The sequence below is a fragment of the Rattus norvegicus genome, chromosome 8 (assembly GCF_021556685.1).
Source record: "Rattus norvegicus strain SHRSP/BbbUtx chromosome 8, alternate assembly SHRSP_T2T, whole genome shotgun sequence".
Classification (NCBI taxonomy): Eukaryota; Metazoa; Chordata; class Mammalia; order Rodentia; family Muridae; genus Rattus; species Rattus norvegicus.
In genome coordinates, this window is record NC_141541.1 from 71,037,880 (window position 1) to 71,062,892 (window position 25,013).

At 46.3% G+C, this 25,013-nt stretch overlaps 2 protein-coding genes across 8 annotated transcripts in view; one reads left to right on the top strand and one right to left on the bottom strand.

Annotated features, from left to right (window-relative positions):
* Positions 1-105: 105 nt before the first annotated feature.
* On the top strand, positions 106-11,749 carry Calml4 (calmodulin-like 4). 2 transcript variants are annotated; one of them, NM_001127575.1, is given in 5 exon segments: positions 106-205; positions 286-316; positions 4,320-4,460; positions 7,060-7,248; positions 11,315-11,749. In NM_001127575.1, coding segments are annotated over 5 exon segments (462 nt in total). In that variant the 5' UTR covers positions 106-202; the 3' UTR covers positions 11,413-11,749.
* Positions 11,750-14,668: 2,919 nt separating this feature from the next.
* Positions 14,669-25,013, bottom strand: part of Pias1 (protein inhibitor of activated STAT, 1) — a 100,798-nt gene continuing 90,453 nt past the window's right edge. For 3 of the 6 annotated variants that reach the window (XM_087561121.1, XM_087561122.1, XM_087561123.1), the window contains exons 12-14: positions 23,412-23,554; positions 21,289-21,326; positions 14,669-17,578 (exon numbers count right to left, since the gene is read on the bottom strand). In XM_087561121.1, the coding sequence (XP_087417247.1) occupies positions 17,441-17,578; positions 21,289-21,326; positions 23,412-23,554 (319 nt within the window). In that variant the 3' untranslated portion in view covers positions 14,669-17,440. 6 annotated transcript variants of the gene reach the window in all.

Genomic DNA, 25,013 nt, shown 5'->3' on the forward strand with positions numbered 1-25,013 from the left:
CAATGGTTTCCTCACAAGCAACCTTCTCAGGATGGTGGGGGCATCCGCTGTTCAGCTGCAATCTGACTCTCGTGGCATAGGGCCCAGTCTCCATGGCAGCAGAGGATTTATTACCAGGCCTCCACCCAGCCTGGTGGACTTTCGACTCCAAGCCGGAGTAAAGAGAACCAAACACAGTTCCAGGAGCCAGGGGTGCCTGAGGATGGTGAGTGAGGGGCTGTGCCGGAAGTAGGTGGGAAGGGCCCCAGCTGAAGCCCCCTTTTGACTGTTCTTTCTCTGCTGCAGGCCAAGTTCCTTTCCCAGGAGCAAATTAATGGTAGGTTGGGTTTGTTATTTAATTAGTAACTCCCCACAAAATGTGTGTCTCATTAGGCAATTTGCTCTGCTGGGTTTTGTTGGTAGGAAGGAAGGCCTGAGGGGTGGACAGCTGGCCCACCCACAGGTTGGGGGCCAGGTGCTGTGGGGCAGCTGTTGATCTGTTTGGGGGTGGCCCTGAGGATGGACTAGCTGACTTCCAGGGCTTGTTATATATCAGTGTGACTTTCAAACTGGGTCATAAAAGTGAGTTTGCTAGTGCCCCCGAGAGCCTGGAAGCCTGTCTGGGTGGGAGGCTGTTAATGGAGGAAGACCATTACCATAGTAACTGAACCAGAGGTGAGGGGTGGGGCTTTGTAGTCAGTGCAGACAGGCACCAGAACCCAGGGTTATGCCCTGGGGCAGGATATTTCTTTATGGACCTTAATCTCTGTAAAACTGGGGGTTGAGCTGGCACCTCCTGCCTAGTTCAGTGTGGGCACCTTGTTCTTAGGCTTCCCACAGAGCAGAGTTCTGTTTCCCCAAGACCAGAAAGACAGAATTAAGTTACACAGAACCTGGCCAAGACCTGGCCAGGGGTCTGGTGGCTGAGTTCCTGGCAGAGAGATCAGAGTGCAGCCCCGGACCTTTACGGGGTAACTATCTTTTCCCTGAGGCTGTGCCCCTAAACCTGCCCCAACATAGGACAGAAACAGCCTTGATAACTCCCTTCTCATTGTTGTTGACATGACACCTTGTGAGATAGAACTGCAGGTACACAGGGACATGGAGCTCTGATGCAGGACACTGTCTAGCAGGCCACAGGGTGGCTTCTGGCTACACCAGCAAGGATCAATCCCAGAGATGTAAATGACCAGAGCTTGGTCTAGAGGAGGGGGTGACAGGCATGTGTGCTTATAGGTCCAAGGGGGTACCTTTTCTTAGAATCCTTAACTCCCTGTCCCCCAAACCAAGGCCACGACAGAGGGGACTGTCTTGAAGAAAGAGTGAAGAGACTTTACAGCACAGAGCCTAACCTACAGTTATGGGCTAGGGGCTGGCGAGATGATTTGCTATGTAAGAATTTGTACTGCTCTTGCAGAAGACCCAAAGTTTGGATCCTAGCGCATATATAAGGACCGCCTACAACTACCTGTAACTCCATCTCCCAGGGCATACGAAACCTTTGGCCTCCTTGGGTGCTTGTATTTGTGCATGTGCACACAATAGAAAACAAAGTCTTTGAAGGGGTGACCTAAGCTAGAGGCCACTTGTCAGCCCCACCAGTCCCCTCACTCTGCCTGGACAACAGACTCACTGCCCCTCTCTCCTACGGGTTTTGAAGCGACTAGAAAGGACAAAGGCAAATTCTCTTTGTATCCCAGTGTCTAACACCAAGAAGGAGGCCATTAATGTTTAGGGGTTGGAAGCCTGGATGGGGATGGGAGAGGATGGGGCCTTTAGAGGCTTCCTGGCCAGTCACCTTTGAGTCCCAGTTTTCTTGTCTGAGGAGGGACAACGATGCGACCTGATGAGTTTACCTCACTTATTCTTTACTTCAGCAAGAGTCCTTTCTCTGTGCCAACTCTGCCCTGAGCTAGCCCTACCCCAGGTGTTAAAAATTGAGCAGTGAGCTGGGAGGCACACCTCCCCCATTCTTGGGGTCCAAATCAAGGAGAAAGAATGGAGAGTGGTGAAAGAGGCGGGGCCACACTGAGAGGACAGGAGAGGTGGGGATGGGGGTGAAGGGGACTGAGGAGCGGGGTCCTCAGGCAAGCCAGGTCTTCCCGAGAGTTCTTGTTATCTTGGTCAAGCATAGTGAGAAAAGACTGCAGGTGTCAAGGGCCCACAGGCGCCAGAGGTGTCTTCTGGTGACCCAGGCAGGGATCCCAGAGTTGTAAAGACCTAGAGCTTGGTCTAGAAGGCAGATGGTGGGGTGGGGGTGGGGGCGGCAGCTGCAGCGATGACTCGGCAGTTAAGAGCACCTGAGATAGGGAAATAGGTTCCCAGCATCTACACCGGGTGACTCAACAACCACCTGGAATTCCAGCCCCAAGGAATCAGGCTCTGCAGGTTTGCAGAGATGAATTGGCTCTGGAGAGATGGTTCTGTGGATAAAGGCATCTGCCCCCAAGCCAGCCAATCTGAGTTCCCCCCAGCCCATCACCTGGTGGAAAGAACCAACTCCCTCACAAGATACCGTCTGACTCCCACACATATATACACTAAAAAACTAAAATATGGGCTGGAGAGATGGCTCAGCATAGTGTACTCATATACACAAAATAAATTTTCAAATAAAAGGACATGTATTGGGGTTGGGGATTTAGCTCAGCGGTACAGTGCTTGCCTAGCGAGCGCAAGGCCCTGGGTTCGGTCCCCGGCTCCGAAGAAAAAAAAAGAAAAGAAAAGAAAAGAAAGAAAAGCTGGGTCTGTTGATGCTGGAAGAGAACACATGTCAGTTTGCTCAGAGGTTGGGCTCTGTTTAATCCTTGTTGTAGGCCCCATTTACTAATGCGGGGGAATGCACTGTGCTTGTCTGGACAGTCAGCAGACGGGGCCCTCTCACAGGCTTCAGCTCCTTCTTTGGAAAATGGAAGGGATTAGGGGATTAGGGCAGCTCACCCCCACAGAATTTCCATCTGCAGGGCTGGGATCTTACTCAAGCTCACAGGTGGCTTGCCTTGGCCTCCAGGGGCCCCGAGGGGAAGAGAGAGAGGACAGAGACAGGACGGCTTTGCCAGCTGTGCAGCAGCAGGAGGAGGAAGAGGCTCCTGCACAAGGAAGAAAGGATAGCAGGAAGAGCCATGGGCCAGGTCTGCTGAGGCCCTGGGCACTCTTCCCAGCAGTTCCACATAGGGACCAGGGCCAGCCGGAGGACAGCTTGAGAGTTCAGAGCCAGGGCCTAGACCAGCGATGTGAAGTACCCACATTCAGCTCTAACGATAATAACCCCTACCTGGAGAGCATCAGAGAACCACTGTCCACCACTTGCCTCTGGAGGGGTTGGTTCTGCGGACAGAGCAATGTTGCAAAGGTCCCCGGGAGTCTGGTAACCCTACCAAGATTTGAGTGACATATTAAGGAACAGAGAAGAAGGAAAGGAGGGGACGCTCTGGCCAGATGAGCACAGGATACATTGTGAAATTTGAATTTCAGATAAACATTCTTTTTGAGTCTAGGACAGCCTGGGTAAAATTTGATGCATGGTTGGTATGTGCTCGTGCTAAAAGTTGGTTCAGTGGGGGCTGGAGGGGTTGAGAGCATGTGCGGCCCTTCCAGAGGACCCGAGTCAGGCTCCCCGTGCCTACGTGGGGAGGCTTACAGCTGCCTGAAACTGCAGCTCCAGGGCATCCACCCTCTGGCATCTTTGGCACCTACATACACGTGGTGTTCACTCAGTCAGACACATACAAATAAAAACAACACAAATAAACCGTCAACGATCAATTCACCTTTCTCTGGATTCTACTTGACCTGTTAGCTTTATGTTTGTATGACATTTACTTATGTATGTAGTGTGTGTGAGGGCGCGTATGTGTGTATACATGTACTGTGGATGGCAGAAGACATCTTGCAGGAGTTGCTCTTCCTTAGACCATGAGGGTCCTGGGGATCAAATTCAGGTTATCAGACTTGGCAGCAAGCCCCTTCTCCTCCTGAGCCACCTTGTTGGCCCTGTTTGTTTGTTTTTTGAGACAGTGTCTGAGATAGCCTAGGCTAGCCTTTAACTACTACACAGTGGAGGCTAACCTTGGAATCCTGATCCCCCTGCCTTCACCTCCCAAGTGCTAGAATTCAAGCACAGGCCATCACACTCTAGCTCTATGGGGTTTGGGAGATCAGGTGGTGCAAAAGGGAAAGCGAATAGGGAGGTCGGGGAGCTCAATATTTCGGTGCCTGCACAACACATGCAAGGTCCCAGTTCATCCCCAATATGCCGTGGAGGAGGGGAAAGGAATTAAGAGAAGGAGAAGGGTGGGGTGGGGTGACCGCCTGCTACTGACTTCCTCTCCCAACTGCAGAGTACAAGGAATGCTTCTCCCTGTATGACAAGCAGCAAAGAGGGAAGATTAAGGCCACAGATCTCCTGGTGTCCATGAGGTGCCTGGGGGCCAGCCCCACACCCGGGGAAGTGCAGCGGCACCTGCAGACTCATGGAATAGGTGAGTGGGTTGTCGGGGTAGGCTTGTGAAGGGCCTAGCTGGGAGAAGCAGGCGGTGGTGGTGGAGAAAGAAAGATCAGAAGCCTGAGGTGGTAGTGTGCCTCACCAGTCAAAACTGGCCATGAATAGTGTGTTTCATTCCACAGGGGACCTTGGTCTCACACTGGTCCCAGTGGTTTTTCTCTCTGGTTTTACTTGAGATAGGGTCTCAGGTAGCCCAGGCTGGTCTTTTTTTTTTTTTTTAAGATTTTATTTTATTTTATTTTTTACGATTTATTTATTATGTATACAGAGTTCCACCTGCATGTACACATGCAGGCCAGAAGAGGGCACCAGATCTCATTATAGATGGTTGTGAGCCACCATGTGGTTGCTGAGAATTGAACTCAGGATCTCTGGAAGAGCAGACAGTGCTTTTAACCTCTGAGCCATCTCTCCAGCTCCTAAAGATTTTATTAATTTATTATATAGGAGTACACTGTCACTGTCTTCAGACACACTAGAAGAGAGCATCAGATGCCCATTACAGATGGTTGCGAGCCACCATGTGGTTGCTGGGAATTGAACTCAGGACTTCTGGAAAAGCAATCAGTGCTCTCAACCACTGAGCCATCTCTCCAGCACCCCCATCCCCCTGCTGGTCTTGAACTCACCTTGTGCTGGCCCAGGGTGACACTGAGTTCCTGATCCTCCTGCCTCCACCTCCCAAATGCTGGGCTCACAGATGTGTACGACTATATACAGTTCCTATATTTATGGGGAAACAACATTTCACAGGGGGTTTGGCATGTGCTTAGTGAAAACATCCCAGTCGTGAGGGCCCTATCCAACCATGTCCTAAACAAAGATGCTTCCCAGAGTCAGTAAGGTGCCTAGGCTCTAGAGTCACGAGAAGACTCAAGATCAGGACTCAGTTCTTCTGATTTCATTGGCTGACCTAGAAACTGTAACAAGGCTGCCAAACTGGAAGGGAACTGAGCCCAAGCTGCTCTCTGCACTGTCATTAAGGGAGGTTTTTTTTTTTTTTTTTTTTTTGGACTGGAACATATGGGACGTTTATAATCAACACCAAATTGTGTTTATTTTTAGGAATTAAAAGCTCAAAGAGTAGTGTCTTGACACCAGGGTATCTATACTGGGGACACCAGGGTGGACACTGGGGGGTGGGAGGTGGGGAGAAGCAAAGCCCAGAGAAAGGGGTGGCTTTGGAAGGATCACTTGACCTGAAACCTGAGTCCACCCCTCAGCACTTGACCCTCAGCATCTTCATCTCTCAGATGGGCTCTCATGATCTGCTAGGGTTACTCTTACAGTCAGGGCCCAGGGGGCCGAAACCTGAAGGGGCAGGAGCCATATTAGCTTCTCTTTTCCTTAGAAAGGAAAGAGCAGTCAGGGGCATTCCTATTTGTTGTGCAAAGTGGTGTGAGGGTCCTTGTCCTGTTCGAGGAGGGTGGAGCTTGAAGGCCCTGGGAAGGTGGATGGAGTGGTGAGGCGGAGACCAGGGCTTCAGACATCTGTGGTGGATCTGGTGCCTGCCACGAGGAGAATGGACGCACTGATCTGGACCAAGTGCCCTCCATTTTGGAAGCATGGGAGAGAACAGAGGAGGATGTTTCGTGTGGTCCTGTGCCATGGCTAACACTCTGGGTTACTGTCTCCTTAGCAAGCAAGATTGGGGGAGGGATTAATACTCATGATGTCTGAGTTGTGTCCCTGTCTCCCCTTCCCGTCGCTATGATAAAATACCAGACTAAAGCAACTTAAGGAGAGAAGGTTTGATTTTAGTCCACCCCAGTTTGAAGCACCCGATCACATGGCCAGAGGCAGCAACAGTGAATGCATGTGTGTTAGCCAAATTGACTCTCCTCTCTGATACAGTTTAGAATCCCCTACCCTAGGGAATGGTGCCTGTTTTGTTTAGGACCCAGGACAAGGGACTGAGGTGCATAATTTACATACCAAAGCAGACCTAGCCTCGAGGTTCTCCTAGCACCCCTCAGTCCTGACCTGGCATACCTTGCCAACCCAGAACTTTCCAGCCCAGGGGCTGGGCTGCCCTTCCTCAAGAGCCTCTTTCCTATATAATCTAGACATTTTGATCTCTCTCTCACTCTTCTTTTCCTCTCTGCAGGCACACCCTTTCTCTCTTTCCCTTCCCCCTCCTCCGACTCCCCCCATGGCCACTCCCCTGGCCTCAATCTTTGGGGCCAGTGAACTCACCTGAGAGCATCTTCCCAATAAACCTGCCTTTTATATAATCTAATCTGGCTTAAATTGGCTCAATTCACAGGCAGTGGTGGAGAAATAGCCTATCAGTGCAACTGAAATGGATGTGTCTTTCACATCAATTAGCATAATCAAGGTCACCACAGACCTTTCACCAAGATTGTAGATTCTGCTAAGACCATACCACACATGGTTACCTAAGGATTGCTGGGAGAATGAAATGGAGACTTTCTATCCTGTGAATGGCCCATGGTGGGTTCAGAAGGAGCAGTTTTGTCCCCCTTACCATGCACTGCCTTGAGAACTAGGTAGCCTTGGAGCTGGCTCCCCTCAGAACTCTTCCCTCCGGCTCACTGTTTTGTGGGGTTTCCTAGACAAGAACGGAGAACTGGATTTCTCCACCTTCCTGACCATTATGCACATGCAAATCAAGCAAGAGGACCCAAAGAAAGAAATCCTTCTGGCCATGCTGATGACAGACAAGGAGAAGAAAGGTTACATCATGGCGTCTGAGTTGCGGTCGAAACTCATGAAACTGGGAGAGAAGCTCACTCACAAAGAAGGTAACAGCCTGGCCAGCTCTGAGCCATCTGGGAAGGGTTAGGGAACTGTGGAGAGGGCAGTGTTGTGTAGCCCACCCAAGGCTGTGCAGACGGCAAGATGATGAATAGTCTAGAAGCTTGAGAGAAGTCAAGCTGGCTGAGTGCTGTACTGGAGTTTAAGGCAGAACCAGAGGGGAGAGGCGTAAGTGGGCCAGGGTAGAGGGTCAGGTCAGAGACAGTTCAGTTGGAGACCCAGAAAACAGTGGAGGCTAATTTCATGTGAGCAGCTGGGGCATCTGCCAGGATTCACCTTGTCGAAGCCATCGCTGAAGGTTTCAGTGTGGCTTAGAATGACTAACAATTTTTGTTTTTAGAACTTTACTGGTGTAGTTATAAATGTCAACTTTGTAGGTGACAATGTTGTGTCACTATGTCAAAGACATAGCCCCAAGGCAGGGGCTAGAGAAATGATTCTATGGGTAAAGTTTGCCCCACATGCATGAGGATCTGAGTTTGGATCCTGGAATCCAAGTTTTAAAAAGAAAAAAGCTGGACAGGTGTGTGTGTGTGTGTGTGTGTGTGTGTGTGTGTGTGTCTGTCTGTCTGTCTGCCTGTAATTCCAGCACTCACTTGGGGGGTCAGAGACAAATGCCAGGGCAAGCTGGCTAGCTAGACTAACTCTGAACTGTGGGCTCTAGCTTTAGAGAGAGACTTTGCCTCAAATAGAAGTAGAGAGCTATAGAGGAAGATACCAGATGCCAACCTCGGGTTGCTATACATAGGTGCTAGTGCACCTGCACATGAGCCTCCACACAAATGTACAGGTATACACATGTGCACACAAGCCATACACACTTAAAGCTACGACCCAGAATACACTGTCAACACGAGTTCAATTGATAAAAGGGGCCAGCTGAGTGGCTCTTGAGTAGAGCTGAGGCCGGATGCAGGAGGGTGCAGGAGCCCCTCAGCTCCAGGGCTGACACAGCCACCTGTGATGTTTCCAAATCGAGAGGTCATTGTGTCCCTGCTCCTAGCAGCCTTAGGTACTGGGGATGTGGGAGCTTTTCAGGGGTAGCAAGAGAAACTTGTCCTGGCCACAGAGTATGAGGTGGCTGCCTTGCCTACTACATTTCTTGCTTCAGAGCAGGATGGGGGCCTGGACCTTTCGAGAAAGCTTTAGGGACAGGCTTGGGGCATTTGCAGTGTCTTTCTTTCTAGCCTGCTAACACTGTTGGCAGCCTTGGTCCCAACACAACTGTTGACTATGGCTGCCCTTCTCAGCATCCCTTGTATCCACTGCCAGGGTTTTCAGGTTGCTGGCTAGCGTGTCTGGGGTCAGTTGGAGGCTCAGCTTAGGCACAGAGGGATGAAAAGGCCCAGTACCCACTGGTTATTAACTTCTGGCCAGATTACAACGAACGAGGGCAGAGTTTTCAGGTTGTAGCTTGAATTAAGTTTGAATCCAGGCCCTTCCTTTAGGGAGCCCTTGGAATGTGTTTCGTCCCCTTGCTGTAAATGAGGTTGTGTCAGGTATCCTCCCTGGGGTCCTCCAAGAATGAGCATTCAGGGGGCTGGAGAGATGGCTCAGTGGTTAAGAGCACTGACTGCTCTTCCAGAGGTCCTGAGTTCAATTCCCAGCAACCACATGGTGGCTCACAACCATCTGTAATGGGATCTGATGCTCTCTTCTGGTGTGTCTGAAGACAGCAACCGTGTACTCATACATAAATTTAAAAAAAGATCTGTCATTCTATGGACCAGCCTGCTCAGATCTTATCTGCACTCATGATGTCTGCACTCATGAAGGTCCTGAGCAAATCCTTTAAAATTAGTGCCTGGCAGGCAGATTCAGCTCCCAATTTCTCTCAGTAGAAGCATTTACTGCAACTGCTTTTTCTTTTTCTTTCTTGCTTTCCTTTTTTTTTTTTTTTTTTTTTTTTTTGGTTCTTTTTTTCGGAGCTGGGGACCGAACCCAGGGCCTTGCGCTTCCTAGGTAAGCACTCTACCACTGAGCTAAATCCCCAGCCCCACTTGCTTTCCTTTTTTTAAAAAAATATATTTATTTATTTTATGTATGTGAGCACACAGTCACTGTCTTCAGACACACCAGAAGAGGGCATCAGATCCAATTGTAATGGTTCTAAGTCACCATGTGGTTGCTGGGAATTGAACTAAGGTCCTCTGGAAGATTTTTTTTTTTTTTTAGATTTATTTATTATATATAAGTTCACTGTAGCTTTCTCAGACCTCATCACAGATGGTTATGGGCCACCGAGTGGTTGCTGGGATTTGAACTCAGGACCTCTGGAAGAGCAGTCAGTGCTCTTAGCCGCTGAGCCATCTCTCCAACCCCGCAATTGCTTTTCATATCAAGGGGAAAACTGGCCTGCCCTTGCTCCAGACTCCATGGCACTGTTGGAGTGCTGTCTGAGGTGGTTAGCGATCTGTCTGCAGTGATACTCAGGCCCCTAGACTTCCTTCAGTGTCAGCCAGCAAAGGACAATGGGAAGGAGCTGATGGAGACTGCTTTCCCTCCTGCTTTCAGTGGAATACGAGGTACCCATACACTGATTCCAAGGTGAGAATCATGAAATGTTCTGTTTTAAACCATCTTTTACACATGTAGCACAACTATCCCCCAGCTGGAGAGTGTTGCCCCCTTCTGGCCAGCACTGATCTGTCACCGAGGCTGGAGCAGATGCTTAGACCGTTCTCTGTGGCTGGCAATTCACTAACTGGCAGCAGGTTAGAAGCTTTTCTGTAAAATAAGATACATCTGTCTCCTCAGGCTCATAGAGCACCTCCGGGTTTAAAAAGAGAGAACTACATTCTGTCTGTCTGCCTGCCTATCTGTCTGACACGGTATAGACCAGGCTAGCTTCAAACACAGAAACCCACCTGTCTCCTCCTCCAGAGTTTTGGGACTAACGCTGTACACACCACCATACCTGGCTGAATTAGTATCGTTTAGAAAGCAATTCCACTTTCAAGAAGACTTTGCTTGGCAGGTGTGGCGGCATACGCCTTTACTCTGAGCCCTGGGGAGCCAGAGGTAGGCTGATCTCTGCTGAGTTCCAGCCTGCCAGCCTGGTCTACACAATACAGTCTATGAAGTGCTACCCTCTCAAAACAAACAAAAAACCTAGTAGAGAAGAAGACTTTGTGTTTGCACATATATGCACACAGGTGCCCGGAACGGGCTACGGGCAGTTGTGAGCCCACATCTACTGGGAATGGAATCAGGGTTCTCTGAAGAGTAGTTTGTGCTCTTAACTGCTAGGCTAACTTTCTAGCCCCTGAACAAGGTACTTGGATGCTCTGAACTTCAGTTGCGATTGGATTTACTTTTTGCACGTGACAAGATGCATTTTTCAAATTAATGATAGGGATCCAACTCCAACCCAAGGTGCATATTGGCCATGTGCTCTCCTCATCCCATTCCTTTATTGAGACAATAGTAACAGCTCGCTTGTAGACTAGACGATAGAGTGACAGCCAGCTTGTTGACTATAGAGTAACAGGCCACTTGCCACTCAGTATTCCATTGGCAGGGGGACAGCAAGGGGAGAGGTGGGCTTACATGGAGGAGAGGTACAGGTGTGAGCCTGGACTAGTGTGACTGTGTTTGGAGACGTGGACAATGCCCGTGTGATTAGGAGGTTACAAGGGTGGACTGCACAGGTAAAACATCCATGCTAAAGGTTTCTTGAAAGACAGACAGAGGTCTGCCAACCCTGCTGACCTGAGTTTCATCTCTGGAACCCACATGGTGGGGAGAGAGCTGACTCCCACAAGCTGTCCTGACCTCCACACGTGTGGTATGCACAATACTCCCATCCCCCATAAATAAAAAAGATGTTAAAAAAATTTAAATCAAGTACAAGGCAGCCTCACCAGTCTTACTCTGTGCTCAGACCCTGGGCCCTGCAGAAAGGCACGTTCTGGGTTCTTCTAAGCAGCTCCTCCTCCCATTTTGGTTTGCACTGCAGTCCATGAGAACAGTCCATCAGATTCTCAGGGAAGACTTCTGGAGTCCCCTAACCTCAGCAGATCCAAATTGAAACAGTAATGTGATTTATTGCAGTGGATGAGCTTTTCAAGGAAGCGGGCATCGAACCTAACGGCCAAGTGAAATATGACACGTTTATCCAGAGGATCACCCTGCCCGTGCGAGACTACTAGGGAGCCGAGGTCAAGGGAGCAGAGGATGACAGCCTCCGGGGCCTGAAAACCTGGACTGAAGGTTTTTGTAAGGGAAGTCTAGAGATGGCGAACACAGCAGTAAGACCACATGGCACAACCCCTGCAGGGGGTGAATACCAATAAATGATGTGGCCATGTACTGGTTGCCTGTAAGAGGAGGTCTGTCTGGATTTCCGTACTAACATTACCCAGCCCTTTGCAGCATGGACGGGCTGCCTCTGCAACGTCATCCCCCTCACCCACTGTACTTCTCAAAGCCTTTGGACCTCACAAAGATGACGATGATGACTTGAAAATAAATGCGTGGCAACTCAAGAGCCTGCTGAGTTGGTGTTTCCATGGTAGTGTTTCTCTAAAAGAACAGTCTGCCAGAAGACCAGTCTGCTTTTGGGTGCAGGAACAACCTTCAACCTTTCTAACATAAAGCCAAGGTTGGATGGGGACAGGCAACAAGCACAGAGTGTGTGTACACGCATGCACACACTTGTACAGACAAATAGTGCAACAAGCATACAGCATAGCCATACAGCAAGACTGTGCACATAGGCTCAGAACAAGCATATCGCACGCATGCCCGTGCACCCCCGCACCCCCTCACGTGCGCGCACACACATACACACACACACACACACACACACACACACACACACGGGGCACACAATAAGCATAGCGCATGCACACAGACATGCCCATTTTTTTTTTTTTTGACATGCCCATTTCTTTTCTGGAGTTTCATCTTTTGTTTTGCTCTCATTTCTTATAGTTTTACAATTCTACTGATGAATCCTCATTTCTAGCTCACTGGCCAGACCAAAGTGGAGACAAACATTAGAGGTCAGCTGAGCAGTGGGGAGACCCAGCTTTCTATCCCACTTTTTTTTTTTTTTTTTTTTTTTGGTTCTTTTTTTCGGAGCTGGGGACTGAACCCAGGGCCTTGCGCTTCCTAGGCAAGCGCTCTACCACTGAGCTAAATCCCCAAACCCCCAGCTTTCTATCCCACACCCAAGGGTCTGGGAGGCCTTGCAGAGTAAGCATGCCTTTCTGATGCTCCTGGCAACTTGTGTCCCGGTCATTGTTAGGTTGAAGGAACTAGGATGGTCTGCTCAAGTGACCTGCTGTGATCATAACAGAATAAGGAAATGTACCAGGTCATGGGCAGAACCTAAGAGGCCCTGAAGTCAACCGTGGGAACCAGCGTCCTAGCCAGGATACCCAGGAGTACCCATGAACACTCCAGGAAAGGTAGCGTACAGAGCTCTAACCATGAAGACCTTCATTCCTTTGTGTCAGGACTGCCTGTGGCTCTGTGCCTTATGTGAAAGCAGGACAACTCGAGACACGGGTCTCTTGGGAAGTCAACTAGACACACATCTTACTAAGGGCGAGGCTCTGAAACACTCCAGGAACTAAACACTGGTAGCCTTGGTTCAGCTACCTCACATATGCTGGATGGGGCTCAGACTAAACAGAAGATGAGAGGGGAAGTGCTTCATTTTTGTGGGAGTAGATGTTTCGTGTTCCCTGAGTAGTTTGATTATAAGCAACCTGGCAATTTTTTTTAAATATAAAACAAAACAAAAATAAACAACCCCCCAAAAGCTAGATAATAGTGGCCTTTCCCTTCAAAGGGGATGTTGGTTTGAGGCCAACATGAGATACAATGCAAGACCCTGTCTGGGAAACACAAAAATAAAAACGCAATTTTTGGGCTGTTCTAGGGAGCCTGAAAGAAGCCAGCATAAGTACAGGCAAAATAGAGCAAAAATTGCATGACTTCCATGGCAGTCCTCTTGGGGGAGGCTAGATCTCCAGAGTCAGCTGTGTATTTCCCTGTTGGATGGGAAGGTTCCCAACCCCGGCACCTCTGACTCTAACCACAGCTTTAGAACTTTAGAATCACTTCTGCTCACCAATCTAGAACTTGAGATCTGACCAGTGTTCCACACTGATGCTGTGTGTGTGTTGTGGGGCTGGGGGGAGTGCAGGGTGGGAAGAGGCCAGGCCCAACACTAGGGGCACTTTCTATTGTTCTGATGACTGTCAGTGACTTTTTTTTAAAGAAAGGATCTCATGATTCCCGAATTTACCTCAAATTTGTGGAGGATGCCCTGGAACTTTTTTCTTTTTTTTTTTTTTTTGGTTCTTTTTTTCGGAGCTGGGGACCGAACCCAGGGCCTTGCACTTCCTAGGTAAGCGCTCTACCACTGAGCTAAATCCCCAGCCCCGAACTTTTTTCTTTTTAAACATTTATTTACTTTATTTATATGAGTACATTGTCACTGTCTTCACACACACCAGAAGAGGGCATCAGATCTCATTACAGATGGTTGTGAGCAGCCATGTGGTTGCTGGGATTTGAACTCAGGACCTCTGGAAGAGCAGTCAGTGTTCTTAACCATCTCCAGCCCCACCCTTGAACTTCTCTCCAGCCCCACCCTTGAACGTCTGATCATCCTGCCTCCACCTCCCGAGTGCTGAAATGACAGGTGTTTACTGTACCTTTTGACACTGGGGATTGACAAGGTTCCATGCATGCCAGGGAAGCGCTCTGCCAAATACCTCCGGCCTTCCAGTGTAGGGTTTGTGTTTTTGTTTTTCTTGGCTTTTTTAGATAGGGTTTCTCTGTGTAGCCCTGGCTGTCCTGGAACTTGCTCTGCAGACCAGGCTGGACTTGATCTCAGATATCCACCTGCCTCAGCCTCCCAAAGGTGGGATTAAAGGTGAGAGCCACTACATCTGGCCTCCAGGGTAGTTTTAATGCACGTTTTATGAATCTTATTTGGCTAAGTGGAATTTCCAGTATAGCTTGAAAAGAACACATGGCTAACAGGTGGTCTGCAAAACCTGGGCTGCTCTTCCCCGCCCACTGCTCTAGTCATGGGTGACAAATTGAGCTCACACTCCAAAGTCTGGTTTACAAAGCTTATCAGGGATGTCTTTGCTGCCTCAGGATCCCCTCTTATGCATCCCTCAAATTCCAACAAGTTTTCCTAGCACTTAGTTGCTCACCATAGAGTGGTGTTTGCACAGCAGGTAGACAACTAGTACCTTTAGAATTTAAGGCGAGCTATATACCGATAACGAAAGGTCTTGAGGCATGACAGGAAGGCAGCTGTTACTAGTCATGCTTTGAAACATCTGGGTGACAGGGGCCCCAGGAGCACGAAGCACCAGCACTTTTCTCACTGGGGCTGTTCCCTTGTGGGCTCAGTAGTAGCATTTTACAGAACACAAATTAACTGAAGGCTTCTTTTTTATTACATCTAAAGAGCTCTACAGAAACAGGTAACATTCAACAGGGAAACAACTTTTCTCCAATGCATGTAATAAATATTTTCACTTGGTACTTTTATACAAACTGACATTGGTCTACTATACATCTTTTAAAAGCCATTTTACTGGTTTGGCATGCGGTATGGAAATTCTAAGAGAGAAAGTCTTAAGGCAATGAATCACAGATTTAAGTTCATGGAATTTATGGTAATCTTTATCTATTTATATACATCTTCCCCTTTGTTAATAAAACAGCAGCAGCGCACTGGGACCACCGGCTACTCTCCCTCCCTCCTTGAAATCTATGCTTTGCATTTATTTAAAAAAACAAACAAACAGAATTCAATGTGCAGTCACAAAACAAAATTCTTACCAAAATAAATTCAAATGTGCTTTTAAGAGTCCTGAAGATTCAGAAAGTCTCATGTATTTAAAATTGAAATTGCTTTAAAAACTAGGTTCTTTCTACATCTATCCATTTACAATTGGGGTATATTTTTATTCATTTTCACAGACTTGTCTCAAAGGAGAATTGGCTGAAAAAAAGAACAAAACAAAAAGCAACAAAAAATATGCCACCACCACCACCACCAACAAAAGAACCCACATTTTTCAAAACTGAGTGATTAAGTCAGTACATCTAAATTTAGATGTATAACATCTAAATTAGCAATGGAACAACTTTAATACTCAAAATGAATTGGTCAACAGAGTATGCATGGTTAAGTTTCATATTTTAAAAAACCTGTCCAGTAATGCCCACAGAGTAAATTAAAAGCCACCTCCACCCTCCTGGTTGAATGGCTACTTTATTGATGATGTGTGCTTACATACAGATAGACAGGAGCACACACACGGTACTGTACAGAACATGTGGTACTGTACAGAGCACACGTGTACATGCTAGTAAGAAAGACTAAGGAAGGGGCTCCTGGCAACTTGCTGAACGAAAGCTGCTGAGTGCAGAGTTTGTCTGCAGCCTATCAAGATTGGCAAGGCTAGGGAGTGAGGGCAGGCTAAGGAAAAACAACAACAAAAAGGGACAAAGCGACCATGCACTTTTTCTTTTAAATGTAGGAGATAAAGTAGTACATGACTCTAATAGTTATTAAGGGTTGGGAAAGTCTCTGACTCACCTTGACCACATGCAACATTTTAGAAAGTCAATACTGAAGAAATGAACTCCTCAGTAAGTGGAAGGAACAAAATACATAGACCACCATGTTCTCCTGTGGGGACATGACCAGAGCCACAGGACATCTAGTTCTCCAATTACCCACTTTCCCCTTAGGCTGGTACAAGGCAGGACACAGAAGGAGAGTGACCCCTCTATAACTGGCATGAAGAATGCAGAGAGCTGGTTTACACTGGATGGTTCTAAGTTTGTAATTTAGCATCAGACACAAAAAACTATGGATCAATATCCGAAAACCACTAACAGAACCAAAAGCAAAACAAACCAAAACAACCAAACGAAACCAAGGACAAAGAACACTATTCATTCTATCTCAGTTAAAATAATAAAATGTTTCCTATTGCTATATTAACAGAAACCCCTCAAAATTTTAGTGATTCCCATTCTAATCCCAATGCAACAAATTATGGTATCTGAAACGAGTCTAAATTAATACAGTAATGAGAACTGGGAGAACATGTACTCACAACACCAGATGAATTTAAAAACGTAACTATTTCTGGTTTGAACTGACAACAAATGTCTTGTTTTATTGCGAATTGTTTTGTGACTCTAACACAGCTGTTTGTGTGGAACACACATGCGTAGGGGAAGACAACGATGTTACTCACACACACTTATTTATAAATACATATATACACACACACACATATACATATCAACACCAACTTTTTTCAAAAATTCAAGTTGACATTTTAGTAGCAGAGAGACACTATAAAACATATTATTTTTAGATGCCACACTGTCATATGAACCACTTGCTTTATCATATAACTGAAGACACAGCCATCTTGACTTCTCCCTGGATTAGTATCGGTCCTTCTGTACTGATGCAAGGCTTGAAAACAAGTTTACTATACACAAAGCTGGTCCTTCACCAACTCTGAAAACACGAGGGTGTAATCTAAAAAGCCAGTTGCAGGACCTGGTGGTGGCATGCCTTGGCTCTCTGCAGTTAGGCCCGCACCCCCCATTAGCCACGCGTCATCTATTCTCCACTGTAAGAGCATGCTTTCTTCTCTGCTCAAGTATGAGAAGCACTTGTTCCTTCCTTTGACCCTTAATCATCTCGAAAACATTTTAATATATTTACATATTCTGCTATTGAGATTAGGTAAGACCAATCGATTCTTCAATTAAAAAAAAAAAAGGCTTCCTATGTCATGCTTGCCACTAAAAAGTGAAGGAAAAAAAGAACACAGCTAAGAATAAAAAGTATACTCAGAGCCTCAAAAACAAAATAACTAAGGTTATTTTTGAGTTTCAACTGTTTATCAAATAGATTTGCTATGAATCCACATGTGCTGAACTGTTAACTTTAGAGTAACTGACTTCTTTCCTTCCTTCCTTTTCTTTCGATGGAATGGAACGTCCTCTGCCAGCTGCAAATGGCACTCCACACCCCACGGGGCTACGAGGGTTCTTTCAGATCCCATTTCGGTATGAAGATCCTCAAGGAAAACTTGTTACCCTATGGCCAAAATGCAGGTGCTCACAGCCTTGGCTTACATATGGACCACTGGCAATTCAGATTTAGAGTCAACCAAAGTGTATTGTCATTCGAGGGCCTGCCCACAGATTGCTTATCCAGGCAGCTTTTACTCCAGCACTTCTGGGAAATACACTCGTAGAGGGTAGACAGCAGATCACAGGGGATCTGTGATGGAGAACATGCACCTGGGGAGAGTTGAGAAAGATGCTCACACAAGAGTTCAAGACCTCGGAAACATTTTGAAAGAAGTAGGAACTGATATTAAGCAAATGCAAACTGAGGAGGAGGGGACAGTGATGACAGAACAGTACACACAGGTGCACAGCACACGAGCGCATGCGCGCACACACACACACACACACACACACACACACACACACACACACACGAGCTCTGTTCTGAAAACAAAGGGGAAGCAGTGAGATAGACGAGTTTCATAACTTAAGGCTGGCAAAACCCACACACACACACAAACAGAATCCAAGTCTGTCACTTTTAAAAATGGAAATCAAAGCTATCCCAACCCCTTCCCCACAACAAAGCCAACGATTTAACCTCATACATGCAACTGTTTCCATTATTGCAAGAAAGATAATGCCATTGAAGTAAAATAAAACCCAAACCATAGGACAAATGGTGAAAAGTCTTCAGAATCCAGAAAAAATGAACTGAAGGTTTGTGGGTGCTTGTTTTTTTCTTTTCTTTTTCTTTTTTTTTTTAACAAGTGTTTTATCAGACAGGCAGTCTTAGATTTATATACAAAAGTAAAACTGAAAATATAGTTTTGTTCTCTGTACATTTCTTTTAATTTTTTTTCCCTAAAAAAAAGGAAAAAAAAACCACGCTGTATACTTTTCTAAACAGGATAAGGTAAAACAGAGCATAGAGTTCTCTTCTGCCAAGTCATTTAATCTGGGATGGGGTGGGAGCAGCAGGGTGAGGGCGTCAGTCCAACGAGATAATGTCTGGTATGATGCCAAAGATGGATGCCGTGTCTGCGCTGCTCCTGCTGGCCACACCATGGCCATGGCTCTCCCTCAGACTGTTGGAAGACACAAGGCTGCTGTTGCTGCCACTACTGCTTCCATTGGTGGCTGGCAGAGAAGTGCTCCCTCCTGCACTTAGCTGATCGAGAAACATCTGCGAGGAGGTATACGGGAAAAATCGGGAGGAGTGCAGGAGGTCCTGGTCATCTGAGACCGCAGCTGCCGCTGCGGCAAGCAGGGAGGTGTTGTAATGCTAGGAGGGACCAGAGACAAAACACTCTGTTACAATCAGATGCACCTCTGTGTACTCTTCTCAGCAAAGCAAGGCCCAGGTTAGCATATCCCGAGTGTCTGGCTTCTCAAGTGACAACACACTCTGTGGTGAATGGCTGGTCACGACTACTGAGAGCAGAGAGCTCTGGCATGGTATCTGAAACTGGAATAACACTTCTGATTGTGTGTGCGCATGTGTATGTTTTGGTTTGTATTGCATGCGGGTCTTAACCCTCTATTTCTGACATGTTCAGAAGCAGTAGAAAGGATAGATCCCGCATTTCCAGTGGTCAGTTCAGCCTGAGAATTGTATCACAGATGCTCAGCTGCTCCCATGACCTGGCTGCAGCTCTGCTGGGCACAATGTTGGCACATATGAGCATCTCTGAGCTGGAAAGGGCAGGAAGAACTTGCTGTAAAAACCAAGCGATGTCCCGCCTGCAGGGGGCACTCTCAGAGTCAGGTGTGTGGAGCTTGCACGTCTCTCTGAGTCAAGGACTGCTGCTGAGTGACTGCGAAGGAAGGCTGAGGACAGATCTGTGAGCTACTGTGGCTTTGCCAGCACTCTAGGCTTAGGCCATTCTACATTTATTGAAAAATTAAATCCCAAACCTAACTATCCTTAATTATCTCAGTTCTATATCAACTTTATTTTGTTTTGAAACATTTATAACCTACTAATTAAGCACAATGAGCTCTAACACTTTCACATGTGTATGTTTTTGATCCTAACTGCTTCTGCTACTTCCTCTTGTTCCCTCTCTCTCTGGCTGATCTCCTTCCTTTTTCCAACAGTCTCTTCGAACGATGTGTCCCAATGAGTTTATTCAGTGTTGCTTACAGAGCACAGACAACTTAGCAGTGGCTATACCACTGAAGAAAATGTCTCCATTAACCATTAACTACCTACAAATCTTTAGCTTCTGACTGCTTTATTCTTTATAATAACACTTAAAGCATGAGTACACTATAAGGCTATGCAAAAATTCCTTTCTTCCTATCTATACCCTATGAGATATAGTTACATATTTTGCTAAAAAGACAAATACATCACACAGACACCCCCACCCCCTCAGGTCTACAAAGGTCAGGCAGGAGTTAGAACCAGTCTATTAGGCACATCTTGTTTCCTGGAAGGTTTTCAGGACAGGGACAATGCCTGCTTCTGGATCCCTGACAAGCTACTAGGTCTCATCCTGAGCAGGTGTCATTCTTCAGAAACATGCTGTGGTGCTTTGCTTGGTTTGTGCCTTTCCTCTGAGATGCACTTGTGAATAGCATACCATAAACATGCCCTTTTCTGACGTTCATGTTCCCAAGCATCTGAGGGGGGCTGCTGATGCTTCTCAGTGTTCCTGTGGCGGTGTAGCTTGGACAAAGGTCCTACTTGGGCAGTGGGTCCCAAACGCCACTAAATCTCTTTGATCACCTAGCATGCTGGCTCAGCAGATAGTAGCCCAGGTACTTGAGTTCAATGGGTGGAGTACACACAGAGGTGAGGAGGGCTGACTCCACACAGCTGTCCTTCGACTTCCAAACACGTGCTATGTTACACCAAGCAACAGTGTGCATGCAATAGTAATAAAAAATTAAAAATGTATATACAGGGCCATAGGAGGAGCTGAAGGAGGGAAAGAGATGGATGGAAATAATATAAATAAAGTATGTATGAAACTCTAAAAAAAAATCTCCTTGACTTATTTCTCTTGGTTGGGTCAGAGTCATGCTGTTGGAACAAGCCCACCACACTGACACTGGCATGAAAGAGGACAGACGTGAGCACCATCACCAATGCACGACTTCAATCAGGGCTCCAGCTTGCTGGCATGAAACCCAGGAGGGCATTCTGGACAGTGGCTGGGTCACTGCTTTGACAGTGGCAGCTACTGTTCCAAGAGGGAGGAGCTTCTGTGTTCATATCCTTAGCCACGTTTCTATGGCTGAAGCAGGTCTTTCTCAATCTGTGGCTCTCTCACTGTTTCCAAGGAGACTTCTTGTACTTGGTCTTGCTTTTCGAGTCTGTAGTTCTGGTGCAATAGGACAGCCTGACTGGTGGATGACAATCCCTGATTGTTTCCTTCCATATTCCTTATCACTTCTAATTTTGTACCCAGGTCATTATACATGACCTTTTAGCAACTCATTTTTACATTTCGGACTGAGATGAATAAAGCAGCATGAGCTAGAGTAAAGCATGGAGAAGGGGAAGCAGTCAGAGCTGCAATGGACACAATAGGAAGAAGACAGCGCACTGTCTAACTGAAAGTCAATAGATCTTTGCTATCAATACCCAGTACTCACAGACCGCACAACGTGCCCCTGGCAATGCACTAGCATCACAGGCTACAGCAGCTATGATGCCCTGGCATCAGGACACTTTCCTATATCAGTCACATGGCTCACCGCCCTGTGTCTTTATACAACAGTACTGAGAAACAAACAGGCAGTCACTGCCTTTATTCTTTACTGAAGGTGGGGTGTGATGAATGAGGCTTTTATTTAAATTCCTAAAGACAGAGCAACCCTGGGCACATGCACTCTATTTTCTAAGGAAATTTATTCTTTCTTCTGGCCATGTATTATACTTTTAGTTTAATATACAATTAAAGAAATAGATTATTTTCACATTAACATACCTGATTGTCTCCTGATAAGAAAGGAAAGAAATCTAATCCTGTGGAAAGAAAAAAAAAAAAAAAACCTCAGAGAAAAGAACAACAAAAAGGAAAAGCAAATCTTTCTAAATATTCAGCACTTAAGTCTTACATGCCACACCCTCTGGATTCCTATTTAAACACAAGGAATGACAGACCATGGTGGTGCACACCTTTAATTCCTGCACTTGAAAGAGGCAGAGGGAGATAGATTCTTAAGTTAGAGGCTAGCCTGGTCTACACAGCAACTTCCAGGCTTGTTAAGGTGCAATCAAAAGACTGTCTCAAACAACAAACAACAACAAAACCCTACCAAAACAAACAAACAAACAAAAACAAAGAACAAATCAAAAATCATGAGAAGTCAAACTGGAGGTTCTATGGCACTTCTACCTGTAGACTATGAAGGACAAAACCCAAGTTTTGGCAACTTTAAATTTAAAACCCAAGTTTTATACCTTGCTCTTACTTAATCTCCATATGTAACCATTTATTTGTTTGTTTGTTTGTTTATTTATTTGTTTGCCTGTCTGTTTGCTTAGATGGAATTTCATGTAGAGCAGGCTGGCCATAAACTATGTTGACTTGGAACTTCTTAATCATGTCTTCGCCTCTTGAGTGCTGGGATTACAGGGACATACTACTTACCATGTTTAGTTTATCTGGTTCTGGGAATCAAACCCATCCTCTCAGGCACACCTGCAAACACTCCCCTTATATAACCTTTCCATTTAATTTACTGCCTCTTAGGGCCTTACATGACTTTTAGTTTGACTTTACAGGTAAAAATTTAAGAGCCACACAAATTGTAGCCACACAAGGAGAATTTAATTCTCCTTGGCAAAGTGTTCACTTCCCATCATCTAGTCCAGATTAAGACCCAAGGGTGTCTGTATGGCTAGGCATGGTGGCACATGCCTTTAACCTAACATTCAGGAGGAAGAGGAAGTTGTATCTGAGATATAGGAGACTGTCTTTAAAAATAAGTGTCTGGTGGTATCACAGAAAGCCTGACCCTAATTCCTGGCTGCAAGCAGACCTTTCCTAACTTATATAATGGTAACATTATCCAGCACTGACATAACAAAGAGCAAGAAAACCAATGGCCTCATGCTGACGTCCAATGTTGAGCACACGAGCAATGCAATATGCTGGCAACCATTCCCATCCACAGCAGAAGAGAGGGCCTCCAGGATGTGTCGGCAGTGATGCATGTGTGCAAGTAGCTAAGGAGACCTGTCTAGAACTGCTGAGAGTGCCCGGTCTCCGGGAAGTTAAATGATTAGTCCATAAGCCACTAAGTTATAAAGATACATCTATAGCTGAAATTCTTTTTGAGACACAAATGAATGTACTGACATATCAAACTTAAAAAAAGACTATCTCAAAAAAAAAAAAAAGAAAAAGAAAAAAAGGTTCAAAAGAAACAAATTTAAAAACTTCAAATGTCTTAATTCGTCACTACTTGTAAGACAATAATATAGGGCTGACAAGATGTCTCAGTGGGTGAAGGTTCTTGTCACCAAAGTTAATGACCTGAGTTTGATTCCTAAAATCCACATGGTGGAAGGGAAATGAGGAAGGAAAAAATCTGCAGGCTGTCCTCAGATCTCCACATGTGTCATGGCACGCAGCACCACCACAATACAGTGCATGCCTAATATCCTAGCTCTTAGAAGGCAGAGGCAGGAGGATGACAGCTAGTTTGAGGCCAGTCTGGTCTACTATATGGGGAGTTCCAGGCCAAAACCAGGCTACCCAGCAAGTCCATCTCTTGTAATACAATATAGCCATACATAGTACCTGTTACATGCAGCCATAATCAAAGAACAAAAGCCAACATTCACTCCCATCAAACTGAAGGCACGTATAGGAAGAATGCCAACAGCCTGTGGAATAATGGGAAGCTCACAATGCCTCAAGACCACTGCCCCAGTATTCCCAGAGCAGTGAGCGCTGGCTGCTGAGGAAGGTGCCACAAAGACCCAAAGCTATGTTCTCCCTATACTCACTTTGTCCCTATGCTCCAATGCCCAGACTGCAGCCACACTCAGAGAGAAGACATTTCTCAGCCTGTGTGACACAGCAAAGGAGCAGGAACTCACCTTGTAAGTCATAAGGCATGGGCGTCATGTGGAAAGGGTGTCTGTAGTCCTGGATGAGGGAGGTGTTGATGTAGCTTGTATCTACAGCAGGAAGGCTTGGGGTGCGGGACACAGGCGATGCTTGATGAGGAAGACTTAAGATGCTGTGGGAAAGAAATGTTCAGAAATTTTAAGTCACTTTAACGGTTTAGCGAATGCAATTGTATCCCACAATAAGTCCTACATTTTATGATAAAAATTAAAAACAATAACACAAAATTCAAACAAACAAAGAATAAAGCAAATGATAAGAACTAATTTAGGCTTGTGGTTGTGTTTGCAGACATTGTAAGGAGAATCCGAGAGATGCTATGGCATGACCATTCATACAGTCCACACAGTCCTCAGATCGCCATCCTCTACTCTGAGAATGCAGGAGCAATGCACACCATGTTGGACATGGGTGGAAGTGCCTCCCAACAAAGGAAACGGTCTTCCTTTCTAAGTAGGTGCTGAATGGGGTAGGTAGTGAGAAGTCTAGGGTTATTCTTTGTGCTGGGTTAAGTTTTTGTCAACTTGACACGTGGCACAGTCATCAGAGAGGAGGGACCTTAAGTAATAAAGGGCCTCAGTAGTTAGTACTGGGCAAGCCTGGAAAGTACTCTCTTAACTAGTGATTGATTTAAAAAAAGGCTGAGCAAGCCAGTCAGCAGCACTCCTCCATGGTCTCTGCATCAGCTCCTGTTTCCAGTTCCTAGCCTGGTTGAGGTTCTGTTCCAAATTCCTTCAATGATCAACAGTGCTGTGGAAGTGGAGCCAACAAATCCTCTCCCTGCCAACGTGCTCTTTTGTCATGGTGTTTCATCACAACAATAGAAACCCTGACTAAGATACCTTGGTAAGGAAAATACAAATAGAGAAAACAACTAGGGTAATGAGCATTGAGAAGAAAGCTGACTTACGAGCTTGCTGAGTGAACTCTGGGCAGTAACTTGCACCCACTGTCTAGCTTAGCTATCAGTGTAGTTGAATAATAGGGCTGTTGGAGACAATCAAAGCCAGACAAGGCACCAAAGTGTCCCAAAGGATAAAGGAGGGAGAGAGGTACTAAGAAAGGGAGCGCCAGAAAAGCACGGACAGGCTTTATCAGCCAGATGCCAAATCTGTCTCCTTCCTTCCCTTAAGGAAAAAAGACAGCCAGGCTGTGGTGGCACAAGCCTTTAATCCTAGCACTTGGGAGGCAGAGGCAGAGGCAGGTGGACCTCTGAGTTTGAGGCCAGCATGGTCTACAGAGTTCTAGGATAGCCAGGGCTACACAGAGAAACCCTGTCTCAAAATGACAAAATCAAACCAAACCAAACCCAAAAAAAAAAATGACTTTGAAAGAGTTATGACAGCCCTAGGAAGGTTTATGCACCAGTCTACACGACCCCAAACACATAAGGCTAACAGGCACAGAGGAAAACAATGTAACGAGAAAGGGGGGAATACAGGCATCTTTACTCCGAATGTGCAGTGCGTGTGTGTGCACTAGTGTAGTACGTGAGGGTTATAGCACAGACACAGAGGGCTGAGAACAGCCCCGTGTCTGTCCCTGCCTATCCCTAGACTGCTCATGGATAT